Source organism: Apodemus sylvaticus, chromosome 3 (genome assembly GCF_947179515.1).
Source record: "Apodemus sylvaticus chromosome 3, mApoSyl1.1, whole genome shotgun sequence".
NCBI classification, from domain to species: domain Eukaryota; kingdom Metazoa; phylum Chordata; class Mammalia; order Rodentia; family Muridae; genus Apodemus; species Apodemus sylvaticus.
Window position 1 is genome coordinate 109,561,323 of NC_067474.1, and position 17,153 is coordinate 109,578,475.

General features: G+C 47.3%; 1 protein-coding gene and 1 long non-coding RNA gene across 2 annotated transcripts; one reads left to right on the forward strand and one right to left on the reverse strand.

Annotated features, from left to right (window-relative positions):
* Nucleotides 1-2,962: 2,962 nt before the first annotated feature.
* Nucleotides 2,963-5,584, reverse strand: Jun (Jun proto-oncogene, AP-1 transcription factor subunit). The gene has a single exon (XM_052176774.1). The coding sequence runs from the start codon at nucleotides 4,636-4,638 to the stop codon at nucleotides 3,634-3,636; it is 1,005 nt and encodes a 334-aa protein (XP_052032734.1). The 5' UTR covers nucleotides 4,639-5,584; the 3' UTR covers nucleotides 2,963-3,633.
* Nucleotides 5,585-5,822: 238 nt separating this feature from the next.
* Nucleotides 5,823-16,122, forward strand: LOC127680956 (uncharacterized). Its single transcript, XR_007977045.1, has 3 exons — nucleotides 5,823-6,759; nucleotides 14,044-14,164; nucleotides 14,830-16,122. It is a non-coding gene; the product is annotated as an uncharacterized LOC127680956 (long non-coding RNA).
* Nucleotides 16,123-17,153: the final 1,031 nt, after the last annotated feature.

Consider the following 17,153-nt stretch of genomic DNA (forward strand, 5'->3'; position numbering starts at 1 on the left):
AGCATCCTCTTTTTCTCTGTTCAATCAGCACCGTTCTTTTCTAATGACAAAGGACACATGTATTGATTAGTGAGGTTCCCATCTCAGCAAGCAAATACTGAATATTGACCTCTAGATCCTAGCAATGCATCTGACTACAGAAAGTCTCCCTGTCACTGCCAATGAACTTAGTTGCTTCTAGTAGAGTCACATCTGGAACTGCTTTTTGTACTTGCTTAATCCTTCTCCACCTCTGCTGCCAGGCCTAACGTTTCAGGTAGATTCATTTTCTATAAAATGATCACTTGCATTAGTGATGGTAGGAAAGGTTACTGCGTGGCTGGAGGTACTGCTGAGCTAACAGCATAATTCTTTAAGGAACACAAATTGAGAGGTGGACTTTAGAACTCTGTCGTAGGCTAAGGCAACCTTCCGGGGGCTCTTGTGGAGCCACCTTGTATCACACACTAGGGCTTGGATGAAATATATTCTACTAAAAATCGAGATTACTCAGCTACCAAAATAGTATTTTATGAGCATTCACTATGTGTCGGGTGTTGTACTAGGAATTCAAGGATCCTCTGATTGATAGGATAGAGTGTTACTCTGGACACACAGACATTCACAGATGTTCACATTTTCACGTTTTGCTGAGCAATGATGCTCCGAGGAGCATTATTCATTCCCCAAGAACATGGAGCCATCTAGGAAAGTTTCACAGGGAAGGGACCAGCCGAGCCAAGTGTTCCAGTCACTCTTCTGTTGCCGTGATAAAGTGCTCCAGCCATAAGCAGCTTGGGGAGGGAAAGGATTTGGTTTGGCTCACACTTGCAGCTTGTAATCCATTGTTGAAAGAAATCAAAGTGTGAATTCAGACTAGGACGGCAAGTAAACTCTGAGAGCAGGTGAGAGCGATCATTTGAACCAGAATGCAAGTCTGGCCAGAGGGAGAGGAGGATAATACAAGCAGAAGCTTGGAACTTTAAAAGGCCCAGACTTAGATCCATATAAAGATGCTTCTGATGCTGAACATGTTTTGTCTGATTCAGGTCATTTTGTCACTGAGCTCTTGAGAGGTAAAAGAAAACAATATTTCCATGTGAACACTTTATTGATTACATAAACTCTGTCCTAAAGGACAGTTGATAATCTATGAGTTAATTATACATATGTACCTATACTTATATACATAATGAAGACTGGTTGATGATTTTATACTCCATTACCTTCATCCTAAGTGCTACCTAAAGTATAATACACTGAAAGTCCATAATAGATTAGTCATTGTGTCTATAGTACTAATTAGCTAATTTTCTGCTTTTATAATTTACCATTATTTAATTTCCCCTTTTGCCATTATTTTTTCTGTCTCTTTAGGTTAGCTTAGTCAGAATTTCAGCAACATACAATACTAGTTGAAAGGAACAAGTGTGGGATAAGCTTGAGAGCCTTTGAACCTTTTTTTCTTTTTAGCCTATTGGGGAAAGCTGTGGCATTTTCCCATTGTGCTGCTGTCTAGGCTTCCTCTAGCAGGGCAGGTTATCCACTCCCCAGGTACTCTGCAGTTGTTCAGCTTCCACAGAGCCCCACCCTAAAGTGCCTTACTGTCCCTCTGCTATTCCTACGTATGGTCAAAATCAACTCACCTTCCGGATTGTTGACATCAGCAAATCCAATTTCTGGAAAAATGCCTCGGTTCTTCGTTCAAGGAGTGTTATCACAGTGGAGTATGTCTGATAACCCACAAGCCTGCCCAGGTCCCTGCAGACCTAGGTATACTCCTGAGGAACTGAGTATTTGGATTTACCATCACAGGCACTGCTAGACCTGTTGAGCACTGGAGCAGTGCTAATGAGTTAACAGCCAGGCTTCAATTAGTGGTTTGTGAAGTGTTTCTGGATATCAAATTGCTGTTGCTGCTTGATAATCACAGCAGCTCATGGGGATGAGAAGGGACGAAGCAAAAATTATTCCCTTGTTGAATACAAACCTGTTGATAACCTCAGCTGTATCTGTAGAGTTTTCAGTCTCCCCAGAGCTGAGGTTTGGATTACAGATGTGTTATATAATCAGTGTTGGGCCCATTTCTCTTGTGACCCTCCCCCGTAATAGTTATAATAGGACTTTCCCAGACTGCCTCAATAATTAAGCCAGATTGATGATTTGAAACCAATTAAGAAATAAACATGCACTTGCTACACTGGTCACTTCCTTGGTAGAAGGGAGAGGTGGGGGTGGGGAGGGTGGCAAGTGGGAACTGGGAGCAGGTTGGGAGAATAGTTCACCCAGGCCCCAGCTTCTCCTTAGTGCTTTGCTTCTAAATTGCTAAGTGTAGAATGCAATAGCACTAACCCCAGGAACCCCAGGAACTTGGAAAACCCTCCGTATGGCTTAGGAAGCAAAGATTAGCAAAGGGAAAGGAATTCAAGATTTTTAAACCATTATTTGAATACATTTATTGTGATACGAACGCTGTTATAAATATGCACAAGCAAAAGTCATCTTTTTCTAGGAGTTGTCAGATTCCAAGGTGGAAGAAGACATCTTTTGCAAAAACTTCCATGGGTCCCTGCTTTGAGAATAAACATCTAATTACTACGTCTTTACTATGATTATAAATGAACACAGCACATGCCACTTGATACAGCTCTCAATGCAAGTGTCTGCTTTCCCAGTGGGCTGCCCCTCCCCCCTTGCCAACACCCCTTCTTCCAGCCTTAAGCAACACCACACCATCTTCTGGTCAACAGTCTGGACCTGTGGGCTGCTGGGGGAGAGTAGGAGCCAGCGATAGCATGCAGGGTATCTATTCCTACAATCAGACAGGAGCACGGCTTCCACCCTAGTATATTGGACACTCAGCTATCATTTCATCTAGCTATCACTATCTATGGATAATGCAGCAAAGAGGTTGGGGGCTACTTTTCAATAGTTTATTGTATTTTCTTAAATATCCTTTCTGGAAATTTTCAGAAACAAAACATAAAAAAATTATATACTTTATTACAAATGGTAAACTCAGAATGCTTCAAATCTCTTATTTACAAACACTGGGTAGGACACCCAAACAAACAAACATGGAATAACTTACAAAGGCAGGAAGCTGTTTATTGACAGTAATCAGCTTTCATCAAATTAAAAAAAATATATATGTACATACACAGTTGAGAGAGGCAGGCCAGGGGAGTTCATCTGCCATCTAGCCTGGCCCTCACAAGCCTCCCTCCCCTTCCCAGCCCTCCCTGCTTCGTGATCTTAAGGAGCACTACAGAAGCAATCTACAGTCTCTATTGCAGTTTGTAAACCCCCCCACCCCCCTTTAATACTGAATGAGATCGAATGTTAGGTCCATGCAGTTCTTGGTCAATGTTAACTAAAAGTCCATCGTTCTGGTCGCGCGGGCACAGCCCGTTCGCAAAGCCTGGCGGCCAAGAGGCCGCCGCTCTCTGGCTCCACGCCAAAGCCAGGCGCGCCACGTCCTTCCCACTCCAGCACACTGGGGGCGCCGTCAGGTCGCAACCCAGTCCATCTTGTGTACCCTTGGCTTCAGTACTCGGACACTTTTTTTTTCTCTGTCGCAACCAGTCAAGTTCTCAAGTTTGTCTCTGTTATATTTTTTTTCCTCCATAGCTCCTCAGCCCTGACAGTCTGTCCTCAAAACGTTTGCAACTGCTGCGTTAGCATGAGTTGGCACCCACTGTTAACGTGGTTCATGACTTTTTGTTTAAGCTGTGCCACCTGTTCCCTGAGCATATTGGCCGTGGACGCCAGCTCGGAGTTTTGCGCTTTCAAGGTTTTCACTTTTTCCTCTAGCCGGGCGATCCGCTCCAGCTTCCTTTTCCGGCACTTGGAGGCAGCGATGCGGTTCCTCATGCGCTTCCTCTCCGCCTTGATCCGCTCCTGAGACTCCATGTCGATGGGGGACAGGGGCGGCGTCTCTCCCGGCATCTCGGGCACCGTCTGCGGCTCTTCCTTCAGGGCCTGCAGCCGCGGGTGCTGCACCGGGATCTGTTGGGGCAAGTGGTGCGGCGGCTGAGGCTGCTGCTGCTGCTGCTGGGGCTGCGATGGAAAGGCCAGGCCGGCCGCGCCATAGGAGGGCGCCCCACCGCCGCTGCTCAGTGCACCCGGGTTGAAGTTGCTGAGGTTGGCGTAGACCGGAGGCTCACTGTGCAGGCTGGCGCTGTAGCCGCCGCCACCGCCAGCGCCTGCTACTGAGGCCACCGCGGGAGCCACCATGCCCGCTCCGCTGACCGGTTGTGCCGCGGAGGTGACACTGGGCAGCGTGTTCTGGCTATGCAGTTCGGCCAGGGCGCGCACGAAGCCCTCGGCGAAGCCCTCCTGCTCGTCGGTCACGTTCTTGGGGCACAAGAACTGGGTGGGGGTCGGTGTAGTGGTGATGTGCCCATTGCTGGACTGGATGATCAGGCGCTCCAGCTCGGGCGACGCCAGCTTGAGCAGTCCGACGTCGGGCGACGTGAGAAGGTCCGAGTTCTTGGCGCGGAGGTGCGGCTTCAGATTGCCCACCGGGTCGGCCAGGTTCAAGGTCATGCTCTGTTTTAGGATCTTAGGGTTACTGTAGCCGTAGGCGCCGCTCTCGGACTGGAGGAACGAGGCGTTGAGGGCATCGTCGTAGAAGGTCGTTTCCATCTTTGCAGTCATAGACCGGTCGGTCACTTCGCGCGGGGTTACCCTGGGCTGTGCGCAGAAGTTTCGGGGCCGCAACAGCGCGCCGGGAAGCGGGGGATACCCGCGCGTCCCTGCTTCAGTAACAAAGTTTGTTTAGGAGCGTGCGCTCCAGACCGCAGTGCTCCCCTCTGAGCCCTCCTCCCCAGCTCGCTCCAGGGAGCGCAGGGTTTAGACACCACTTGCACTCACGTTAGTCCGCTCCCGCGCGTTGCAGAGCTTTGAAAAGTCGCGGTCACTCACCGAGCGCTCTCGGGGGAGCAGCGGTTCCTCGGAGCCCACGGACAAGCCCCAGCGACAGCGGATCTCCTGCGGTGCTGACCGGTCGTCACGGAATTCGTGGTGGAAGCCCGCGATCGGGCTCCGCCGCCCGGCCTCCGACAACTGTCCCCTCCTCCGCTGTGAGGGGGAGGGGGACGCTGGGCAGCCGCGGCTAGAGCTCGCCCAACTTCAGCCTCCTGGGCGAGCTGGTATGAGTATAGGTTCCTCTTCTCCCTTTTCTTTACAGTCTCGGTGGCAGCCTTAGGCGCAGAAGAGGTTTGCAAAAGTTCGCTCCGGGCCACTTGTTACCGGTCCTCTGGGTCCGGAAAGTTGCTGGCCGGCAGCCGCTCGCTTATTTCCTCGCGCGGTCGGGAGCCGCTCTCGGTGCTGTCAGCGGCGCCGGGACTTGTGAGCTCCTTCTCCGGGGAAGGCGGGAGAAGGGACTCTCCAGATGCTCCCCAAAACACCCGTGCAGGAGCCGCGGGCGCTGGATCCAGGCAGTTGATGAGAAAATGAAGACAAACAGATGAACAGCCGGGAGTCCGCGGCCGACCGGGTTAGCCGAGTCCGTCCGTCTGTCTGTCTGCCTGAGCGCTCTCCTGCCAGGCTGCCTCTGCCACACTCAGTGCAACTCTGAGTCCTTATCCAGCCTGAGCTCAACACTTATCTGCTACCAGTCAATCCCTAAAAATAGCCCATGATGTCACCCCAAGGCTTTCCCATTGGCTTGCGTCGTTCTCAGGGGGGCGGGCCCACCCGTCGCCATGGAGATCTCACCCTAGAAGATTCTTCTCTGGGCCCGCGAAGGCTCACGGGATGAGGTAATGCTCCGCTGCGCTCCTACAGTTGGGCCCTTCTTTCTCCTCCTCCCTCCCCCTCCCGCGCGCTGCTCCGGCTTGTGTTCCCGGGTTCCCTCCCCGGCGCGTCTTTCCCGGCCCGCCCGGTGCATTGTGGGCTGACGTCTTGGTTTGGCTGTCTAGTGACGGAGGCTGCCGGGTCGGCTGGACCCTTGCGGAGTCTGTCGGAGGCGGGCTCAAGTTCAGGGCTGGGGACCGGGACCGCGACGCGGGGATCCAGAAAGCTGGGGAGGCGTTCTAGTGGCCTGGGGCGGAGGGCTTGGGTGGAAGTGGAGTGGAGATTGCACACAGCCGCGCGCGCGCGGCACACACACACACACACACACACACACATACACACACCCGTGAAAGGACTGAATGGTGATCTGGGCGACTGAAGCTGGCTCCGCACCCCCGCACTTCCGGGAGGCAGCGATGCGGGTTAATATGGTTGTGTGCGTCCCGGGTGCGGGAGCGCGAAAGTGGGTTGAAGTTGAGCGGGCTTGAGAATGGCCCTCCCACGATGAGTACGCAGGAAGTTTAGTTTCGGAGAAGGATCTCTGCCGCAGTGTGCTGTACTTGGAAACCAGAGATCTGCGGTGCTCGGAACCGATTCATCAGGGTCCCCAGCACAACACTTTATTCTCTGGGGACGTGCCGGGAGGGGTTCGCTTTGCCTTGGAGGGACCCTTCCTCTAGGTGTGAAAGATGCTAGCCTAGCGTCCATGGGGTGTCGAAAGCAACATATAAGGGTTCAAAACTCAGGAAACCCCAGCGATCGCCTGCTAGCACAGACACACGGTCCCGCGCACTCTCAGTTCGCACCCTCCTTCCCTCCCTCCCTGATTTGCTTCTGGGAAAACAAGCCTTGAGAGCTGCGGACTCGCCCCAAGTCACGGTGCTTAAGCAGGAGTGCCTGCTTAAAACAAGCTGAAAACTCCCCTCCCCGCTCACTGGTGGATTCATATCCTGTGCGGCCTCTAGGAAGCGCTAGACACATGTAAGTTGTTTCTTTTCTAAGGTTCTGCTTTCCGCCCTCCACCCTCTCTACCCGTCAGAACTAAAGAGGAGGCGAGCTTGGTTCTCCCAGGGCATAAGTGCAAATCTCAGAACTTCTTCGAGCTTTATTGGTTTCTTCTAGAAGTAGAGCTGATGAGGTCCATTACACCGGGCTGCCAGGCATTAGTCTCGACTCTGAGACTAGAAGGTGGTCAATCGGCGCCCCCTCCTCTAGCAGCTTCTGAGTGACCCTGGGTGGGGTGGGGGTGGGGGTGATTTGGAGGATACTGGGTTGGGATTTGGCAGGAACCTGTGTATTTTCATAAGCGAGGTAGGAAAAGAAACGGGAGCCAGTTCTTCCCTAAGCCTCCCTTCAGCTTAGGACTTGTAGTTTGAAGTTGGACCTTAAGTTCCTAGGTTCGAATTTGGACTTTGCTGCCTTAGAACTCAGCTCAGGGTTTGTATGAAGCCTTAAGATATTTTGCCTTTTGAGTATTCAGAACCCAAAAGCAGCTGGTATCGGTGGGAAACCGGCCAGCTCTTTGTCACTCCTGCTCTGCAGAGGGTAACTGGCTGCTGCCAGCCAAGTGCTGACCTTGGTGGGGGCAGGGTAGAGCAGGGTTTCTGTAAAGTCTAGATCCATTTACTTCCCCCAAAGGGAGACCGAGTTCCTCTGACCGCAGCCCTAATCTTTTTTCGTTTTCTTTCTCTCTTTTGTTTTGTTTTGTTTCTTTCTTTCTTTCTTTTTTTTTTTTGCCAAGGAGCTCATATTCTGCCTGATTTATGATAACAATAATAAAAGTAAGTTTTGTTCACTAAACACCACCTATCTGCCAGTTAGCCCAAGCAGTTTAAGTATGCTGTTTTCTCCCTGCAGCTATCTTGAGAGGCATACTTTTCACCTAGACTTTACATGGAAAGAAATGGGGCCAGAAAGTCCACGCGTCTTGCTTGGGGTATACAGACAGCTGGAAAGTGATCTCTGGTCTGTGTTACATTCCTTCATATTTACTCTGCCAAACTTTCCCTTAAAGTCTTAGTTATTTGCTTGGAAAGTGGTGCTGATGGCCTAGACTTTGTTTTCTTCTTCCTATATTTAGAGACTCCCAGATCTAGGACCTTGTGTAATGATGTGTCTTTTGCCCAAGGGTTCTGTGCATCGCCTGCGTCCTGTGGCTTAAGAGGTTCGTTTTCTACTTAGGTTAAGAAATAGCAGTTTCATCCAAGGCGAAACAGATCCCTACTCTTCTTCATGCCACTGCTTGGATCATCAACTTCCTCTTTGCCTGGGAGAAGGGTTTTTTTCATAGGCCAGCTTCTGGTCTTTTTAGCCGTATCATTCTGGAAGCTCAGTTGGGAAGGGCAGGCCTATGCCACCCAAAGAACCCCAATCCCAGAGGCTGAAGTCAATGAATGTTTCGTGCTTTCTCCAATTACTTGCCCACTGTGGCTGTGCAGGGAACTCTGTCTACTACTGTCCTGCTTCTGGTTGGTTTTGACTGAAGGGGGAATTCAGCAAAATACTGACTGACACTTAGTGTATTGACTGGAAGTGGCACCCTTCCTTTCTCATGCCACTGTCCAAAGCCAGTCACTTGGCCATGCCTGAGAGAGTGAGGGTCTGAAAGGGCCCCTTCCTGCATTCTTTCCTTCTTTGGGGCAATCAGCTAAAAACACCTTCAGAAAGTTTACATCCAGGCTTCGAGAGGTAGTGAACAGAGACCACATCAGGTCCAGATGTGTGTCTTCCACTGAGGGAGCAGGAGCTACCTGGCATCCCATTCAATATGTATAATGGGTCAGAGACAGAGGCTCTGCTTGGGGAGGGGAGGAACAGAGGTCCCAGTACATGACAGCCCTTGTGCGTTTTCAGGACATCCCCCATCCACTTCCTCAGGTAAGGCCTGGTTCTGCTCAGTGGTTGCTTTCTGTGTCCCTCTGGATTTGCCTCAGTCTTCCAAAGACTTACTAAAAGCCTTCTTTGTGCTTTAATAAATGTAAGGGTCCTGCTGCCTAAGTCTTGAAGATGGTCTTTGGTAATGCGGGTTGATTTCAATTCCCCCACAGTGCAGTTTCTTTTAGGATACCAGGTATACCAAGTACCAGTAGCCACAGCAACCTTTCGGTCTGCTCCCACCCCAGCGGTTTGCCCTGTTTCTTTGCTTTTTGACTCTTCTGCGTCCTTCTCTGCTCATCTCATCCTGTTTGCTTCTGGGTGCTTTAGTCTTGTAAGGTGGAAACTTGTCCCATTCTTTTCCTCTCTAGAGCTGAATGAATGAACTAGGTGATGTCATAATATATCCCAAGAGTTAGGGGTTGGTTGATTTGAGACAGGGTCTTGTTATACAGCCCAGGCTGGCCTTGAACCTCCTTCAACCTCCCAAGCACTGGGATTACAGTGCTCACCGTCTGTGTCTGTTCTGTGTATCTTGAGATTTTAACAATAGGTCCTTACCCCCTGAACTGAGCCTTGCTTCAAGTCTGACCTCTCCAGGCTCCTTTTTTTCTTTTGTTTTCTCTTGTTTTCTTGGTATTGTTCCTATTCAACCTGCTACCCCCATCTCCAAATTTTGGATTTTCCATTCCCTTTTGTTCCCGCTGATAATTTGGCTACATCTGCCTTGAACTCATTTCAGTAGCCACCTTGAAATGTTGTCTCTTGCTTTCTCTCCTTAGGTTCCATTGTGAGGTGCTGTCCAACTTCTGATTAGTTGTGCCTACTTGGGAAAGATCACCACAGTTGGGTGTATGGACTGTGGATATTCTCTGCTTTAAAGGAGGAGTAGAGAGTGTCACTTTACCCTCACCAGAGTATCCAGCCTCTCCTTTCTGCCACTTGTATGCAACTCTGCCTTGATTGAATGTGGCCTTGCTGTTTCAGGGTGTGGATAGATTATATAGGCTGGGTAAGATTTGGGGAAAGAGCCTTCATCCACACATCCATGGGGGAGCTATCTCCTCTGCTAGGTGCAGACCTTCAGTCAGCTGCTTTAGAGTCACCTCCCCCTTCCCCCAACTTCCTGTAACCTCCTGCTCATGTTCTATAAGGAAGCCCAATGAGCTAATTGGTTTTTCTGATGAAATTTGGTAGAAGCAAATGCTGGTTTGTTAGTGGGACCTTAGAGGTTGGAAGTAGATGCTGCCTAGTCCCTCCCACCACCACTGCTCCTCCTCCCACCAGGGGAGGGGGCAGCGGGAGATTCTTCTGACAGGATCATGATCTGTCTCCTAAGTTTTGACAGGGGAGGTTTGTCAAATAGATCACTATCCTTTCAGTCTGTGTTCTTAGCTCTTGTCCAGTCTAGATGGATGTTTGGATGTTTATTAGTCTTATTGTGTTGTCCCACTTCATGTTTTAAATGAGTCAGGTCAAGGGCACTTGTACTACTATAACAAATAGCCCTAAACAACTCAGCAGCTTATATAGAAATTTACTTCTTGCTTATTGTGTATGCTCAGGGTCAGAAGGGCCCTGCTTAATGTGTTTAACTAGTCTGGCGACGGGTTCATCTTGAGTTGTGCTTCCAGAATCATAAACACCTTGGTGGAGAAAGAAAGCACCATGAATTCATGCCAACTTTAAGAGCTTTTCCCAGGCATTATGGACATTGAATTCAAAGATTAGTGACTGATATGAGTCACATGACTTATAGCTTAAAAGGTACAGGGACATGTGTTCCCACTGTATCCCTGGAAGTCAGGAGCATGGAGTGCCCACTTCTGTCTAGCATGTGAGGTTATTGCTGTGGAAGCCATCCACACATGCTTCTTCTACAGGGTTATTTCCCACTCATGCTATACATGTCTACAGAAGTCAGCTCTGTCTATACTTGCACACACGTTTGCTCTTGAACCCTGGCCAACAGCATCCTTATTCTTCTAAACGTTACTGAGAGTATAGGGTACACAGATATTAAAGCTTCTACTGGAAGCAGTTCACATGGTCAAGCCTGACGTCACCGGAAGGGAAGCAAGTATTTGTAAATAGATGCCATCCACCACACCCTACAATCTACATTCCATCCATTCCTCAGACTCTCAGCCAATCCAAACACTTTATATCCCTTCTTTAATGTATTTTTATTCTTAATCAAAACGTGAACTGCCTTAAGAGATTGCTCAGTGGCTAAAGGCCCTTGCCACCAAGCCTCATAACATGGCTGCAATGGGTACAATTACTGGGACCCAAATGGTAGAAAGGAAGAACTGACTCTTCCAAGTTGTCATCTGACTTACAACACACAGACACAGACACACAAACACACACACACACACACACACACACACACACACACACGCACGCACACAAATAAAAATAAATGTGATTTTATGTAAGTTGTTTCTTCTTTAATACCCAGATCAAATATTCACTCCTCAGGAAGCTTTCCCTACCAGTGTCCCAGCCTCCTCTCAAATAGTCTTATCTTCTTTGGCATTCACCACAGTGGTTACATACCTGAGAGAGAGAGAGCCTGTCACTCTCTCCTGTCTTCTTCAATTGCTGCCTCAAAACTCAGAAGTACTGTTATTCCTATTTTGTAGCTCTAGTACGTAATAAGTACCTGGCACATGGCAGGATAAAGGATGCTTGGTAAAAACTTGATGTTGCTGTTGCTTGTGGAATTATGGGGCATTTCAATAGTGAAGCAGAAATATTACCTAGAATTGATTAGTAATATTGGATCATGGCAAGTTCCCTACCTGGACTGATGAGTCTGGGCCTCTCTCTCATGTCTTTGCATTTGCCCAGTTAACCTGCCCATCTGTCCACTCTCTACACTGCTACACCTTACCTCCCTCCCACCTCACCTTTCTCCTGAACCTGTTTTTCTCTAGCCACACTGTCCACTGCTGAATCACTCGCACTACAGTTTAGAATCAATCTCCAAACTTGAGTGACATGTGACAGAAGGTTGATTTCTTATTCTTGCTTCAGGTTTATCAAGGTTGGCAGGGTCTCTCATAGGCTCACCTTCCTCTGGGACCCAAGCTGTTGAACTTCCCACTTCCAGGAACCTAAATGCTCTGTCTATAGAGGGAACGAGAGATTTGAAGACTCTTGTCTGAACAATAGTATGCCTTTGCTTTAAAATGTTACGTGTCACGTCTCACAGTTGATTGGCTGAAACAAGCCTCCTGGCCCATTCAGCCACAGGGCAGCAGGAAAGCAAAGAGCTGGGAATATTTGTGACCAATTATGATGATTCCAACATGTCTGACTCCAACCAGTCTTGGGTTCCCCAAACGCCACAAGCTGTTTGTTTCCCCTAAGGTTCTGTATATGACACCCCACCCCTGACTTCCTGGTCCTCAAGTGATTTCTTCTTTCCTTGGGGTATTTGTTAAGATGACAAAGCACTCCATGGCTCCTCTGATGTACTCCTCTCCACTTAAACTATCCTTGGATCCTCCTCACTGCTACACACGCTTCACAAGTCCCTGTAATTTCCCTGCCTTTCTTTGTTTCCTGAGTTCAGAGCCAGATGAAAGTGAGACCCAGGAATCAGATGGATGGGGTTGGAGATACATCTCAGCTGGAGGGCAGGTTAGGCACAAAGCCAAGTCAGGTCTCTTGGTGCTTTACCACACTAACTTGTCCTGGTTAGGTAGGTACACAGAGGGGACAGGCTAGTCATTTGTGAACTGCCTTGGAAGCGGGAAAAAAATAAACTGCAGATGTGTATGCTTGGGTCCTTCTGCACTCAGCCATTTTGATAGCTCACTTTCCTGTCCATGAGGAGTGACTATGCCTTGAGAGGTGACAAAAAAGATCGATATCAGGTGTCCTCAAGTGGACACCTCAAGGCCAGGCTGATGGTGATTCCCTCTTAGCAGTGGAATTTGTTATTTGGTATCTTTGTATAATTAATTGTGTATTTCTAATTTTTCTCTTGAGATATCTTTAACCTAACCCAGCAGTAACCATGCATTATGAACGCAGAGGGAAACAGGGCCTTTGGTGCCTGTAGTATGTTGATCAGCTAGCATGATGCTGGGTACAGAGCCCTAAGTAGATCTTGGTGATTCATTAGTGCTCCTGTGATATCTTATGGATCTCTTGGTTTGGGACAAGGAGCTCTGTATGACTGGCAGTCACCACTGCCTTTATGGTAATGACAGTCTGCCCAGAATATCCACAAAATCTACATACCCACTAAACATCCCAAGTCCCAGTCATCGTCTTCCAAGGTCTGACCTCCCAGTACAGGCAGCATTGTCATAGTTAAGTGCCTCTAGTCTTCAAGTATAGGATGTGATGGTCAGAGCAGAGAGAAGGGATGTACTGAGCAATGGCTGCTGAAAAAGTGGATGGAGAAGTTAGAAGCCACTGTGGCTGATCAATAAAGCTCCCAGGGAAAGATGAGTATATGTCGAGGGCCTGAAACAATTTCCCAAGGAGAAGAGAAGAAGCTGGACTTATTTAGGTGGGCGGGAGGGAAAGATTTGAGCCCCTAGAAGGGCTGTCAGATAGTGGGGCAACAGCCTTGTAGGAGAACTGACTTGCTCTAGATGTTTGAGATCAGAGCTAGGGTAATGGTTAGAAGTTGATGGGAAGGCTCTGCGCGGATTGTGTTCAGGCGAGAACTCCTGGAGTAGTTTCTCAGTAGAACAGTTGCTGTGCTCATGGCCGTGGAGTTCTGCCACTAGACACGTTTGTTGTCTGTGTGTAAGATGCTCTGCCAGACTCCTTTATGATCTCTGCGAGCCCATCCTAATTACAGCAACCATCACCCACGGCCACAGTTCACAGAAGCTCTGTCACATAGTCTTGTTTAGAATCTATCCAGCCTTTGTGGGTCTATATTTGGCCCTTTTTAAATTCACAATTTATGAATCTGGGACGATGTTTTCATATTAGATGAACTTTTAGTATCCATAGGGTCACTGAAGAAGACTAAGTTTGGCTACCTGTCCCAGGAAAGCATCCCGGTACGAACTGGCCCTTCTCCTTTTCCACTTGTCTGTAGCCAGTATGTGTTTGTGGGATCCTTTGTGAACAGATGTGCCTGAGTTTCAGCCAGTACACAGAGGGTGGATGTGATGCACATTCATTTACAGGCTTGCTTCAGAACGTCATCTTCTCATATCACCTGGGTAATCCAAGGGACTTCAAGGACATTCAGAAGAACAGAGCCCTTGATCTCTGAATGACCCTGTGGAAGGATACTCACTGATCAGAAGTAGTCCTGCTGGACTTTGAATGAGAAATCACTTTCCTTGTGCTGGTCCACGGGGATTTTGGAGTAAAGATGGTAATATCTTCTCCTTCCACTTGGTGTTATAGGGTGTCCTTCATAAGAAGAAATGATGGGTCGAAGTTGAGGCTTTTGTTCTGACTTTCCCAGCTTAAAAAGGAAGAAGATTATGTATTGTTATGTTTCTATTGAGCATGTAAGCTTCATGAGGTATGTTAGATATGTCTTTGCCTTTTTCTGTTTCTCATCGTTGAGTGGGTGTTTATTGAAATGCCAGGTGCTTTTCAGTTAAATTTCAGAATACAAGTAGCACATATTGTTAAACATTTTATTAATATGTTCAATATTTTTGCGTGTTTATTGCATTTTAGCAACTGGTAATTGTTGCTAAACAAGCGCTTCTGGGCATGCCCATTGGTTGAGGTATAGCAAGGAAAATGGATAAGAGAGAAGACAAGATAACCTAGCATAATGCTCTGAATTCCGGGATTCCTGCATGGAAGGGCCTCTCTGTTAAGAAAAGAAGTTGAAGAAAGTGTTTTAGAGAAACTAGTTAATAAGCAGAACCTTCCAAAGTAGGTGTAAATAACTAGAAGAAGAGGAGGCCTCAGAGAGGACCTATTCTAGGAAGGGGGAGTGTGTTCATGAAGGCCTGAATGTTATGGACCAGGGCATATTTGGAGCTGTGAAGGGGACTTGGAATAGATATATCGATACACATGCTTAAATACCTTGGTAGGCTCTGTATTGTGGTCAAGTGTCATATGTAAAGTGCCTATGTTCCTAGGAGTAGATGTGCCATAGCCATCAAGATGTGAACACTTGTGATATCTGTGTAATTTCTACATTCAACTATGTCATCCTCTTTGTTTCAGAGCTTTCTACAGTGACCATGCTTTACACTTGCAAACAAACAAACAAACAAAGCCAATGTGTTTTTCATCTGATCAGCTGTCATTCTATCATCTGGCCTTTGAAGGACTTTGAAAGAAGTCCTTTGGAAGAGCTGAGGTAAAAAAACCAATTGTGGGTTTGCTAATCACAGGAAGTACCGTGTTGTATGCTTGTATGTATGGAGTGTGCAACTTGGAGAAATCAGGACACAGATTCTATGATACTTCCCTACTTAACAACCTTCTCCACACAGGGGATAGGTTTCAGTCCACTCTGCTGCAGAGACATATCTTTTCTATGACATTGTGACCCATTCTTACAGATTTGGTAGTTAGAAGGGAAACAAGCGAAAATGTTGTAAAATGGCAGGAAGGCTGTTATTACCAGTGTTTCTTTCGATCCATACCGTCCTTCAGCATTCTGGCCCATGGCTAAACCATGACGATGCTTCTAGTGAACACCCAAGTGCATGGAGGTCTGGATGCATTGGATCAGCATTTTCTGTCTTGTTGGAACAATGATCATCATCTCCAGAGACTAGAACAACCTGAGTTTGTTTTCTGTGCTTGCCCATTTACAACTTTATTTAGGCCAAAATTCTTACTCTGGAGACAGCCTGGAAGAGCCCTGCCTGAGATACTGCCAGTGTGTCTCCTAGAAGAGATGGAAGTTGTACCACTGAGTGACTCTTACAGCTTTGTCTAGAGATCACTGTTGTTCATCATCCATGGGCTAAAGCACGTCACAAGAATGACCTGACACAGAAGAACATGGCGTCGATAGACAGGTCAGGTGTTTGTTATTTAGCAATATGAATTTTAGATTCTCTATCTAGAGAATGGAAATAGGTAAAGAAACAAACTAATTATATAGTTTGTTTGCATATTATAATTCAAACTATGGAATATCATATAACCGCATTGGAAGGTGAGTTGTCTGGAAAGCACTAGCTGACCTGGAGGAATCTAGTGCTGGATTTAAATGAGCAAAGCAAGCTGTAAGGACATATTGGAGACCATGTAAGTATCTTTTTATTTCTGACAAATTGAAAAAGACATAAGCCAGGCATGGTGGTACATACTGTAATTCCCGCACTCAGAAGGCTGAGACAGAAGGATTGCTACAAGTTTGAGGCCTGCCTGGTCTACAGAGTGAATTCAAGGTGTTTCCAACAAATAGGTAACAACAATAAAACTAAACTAAACCAAGCCTATGTATGAGTCTATGAATGCACTGGTATGTGATTATTAATAAAAATTCCTCATGAATAGTTACTTGTTATGGACAGCATTAAGTGTTTTCTGCTTTTGTTTTTAACATATATTTACTCATTTAATCCTGGAAAAACCAGAGGAGGAAATAGCTTACACCAGATGGTTATTTGCCACTTGAACTGGAGAGGAGGAGAAATTGCATCTACAACAGCCTTGAATATGCCTGATCTTGTCTGATCTCAAAAGCTAAGCAGGGTTGGGCCTGGGAGATTGTTCTTTAAAACTGAGATGATTTCTTTAAGTTTGTGTTGGGCAAAATGGGCGAACTACCCAGCAATTATCAGGAAACAAACACCACAAACTCTAAGCCTCATCCGGCAGCAGGCACTTTGTTTTCTGCTCACTGGCCTGTAGTCAGTCAAAGTGACTTAGCTTTCTCCAGACTCCGTTCAGTCTTTTCTGCTGTCCGCTGTGCCTCCCCACCACCCCTGTGGTTTTCTAAGTCATGACGACTTTTCCTGGAATTGCTGCGCTGATGCAGTGTTGCATGCACATGTAATTTCAAGCTGTAGAAGTTGGACTCTGGGTCAAACTCGGGCTTCCTAATGTGTCTCATTCTGGAACTCTGCTGGAGAGGCAGCCTCTGTGGGGATACTCTTTCAGGGCACAGTAAGTGGGCGCACAGCGAGCTTCCCAAGGGCAAGGCTTAGATGTGGTGCGTTGTCTTTGTCTGAAGCATGCCCTATGGACAAGGCTGACATCAGTGGAGCTGGGAAGTCATCAAAGTTGGGTAAGGAAGGAGGGTATTTTCTGAATAGTAATCTACCACAGCAAACAGGAAACAAAAACAACACAGCAATGGAAAAGCATAGTTGCCAAGAACTTTGTGTTTAGCATCTTCTGAAGCTGTACTATTCATTTTTAAAAAATGCAAACTCTATTCCTACAGCAAACATAGTGATGAAAATATGGACATTGAACCAGAGTACTCATTGCCTGGCACAGCAGGCAAGTTTATACCCATGCTGCTTATGCCACTTCTGATAGGACACCAACAGTAAGCAAAAGCCAGCCATTTCATAGTCTTGTTA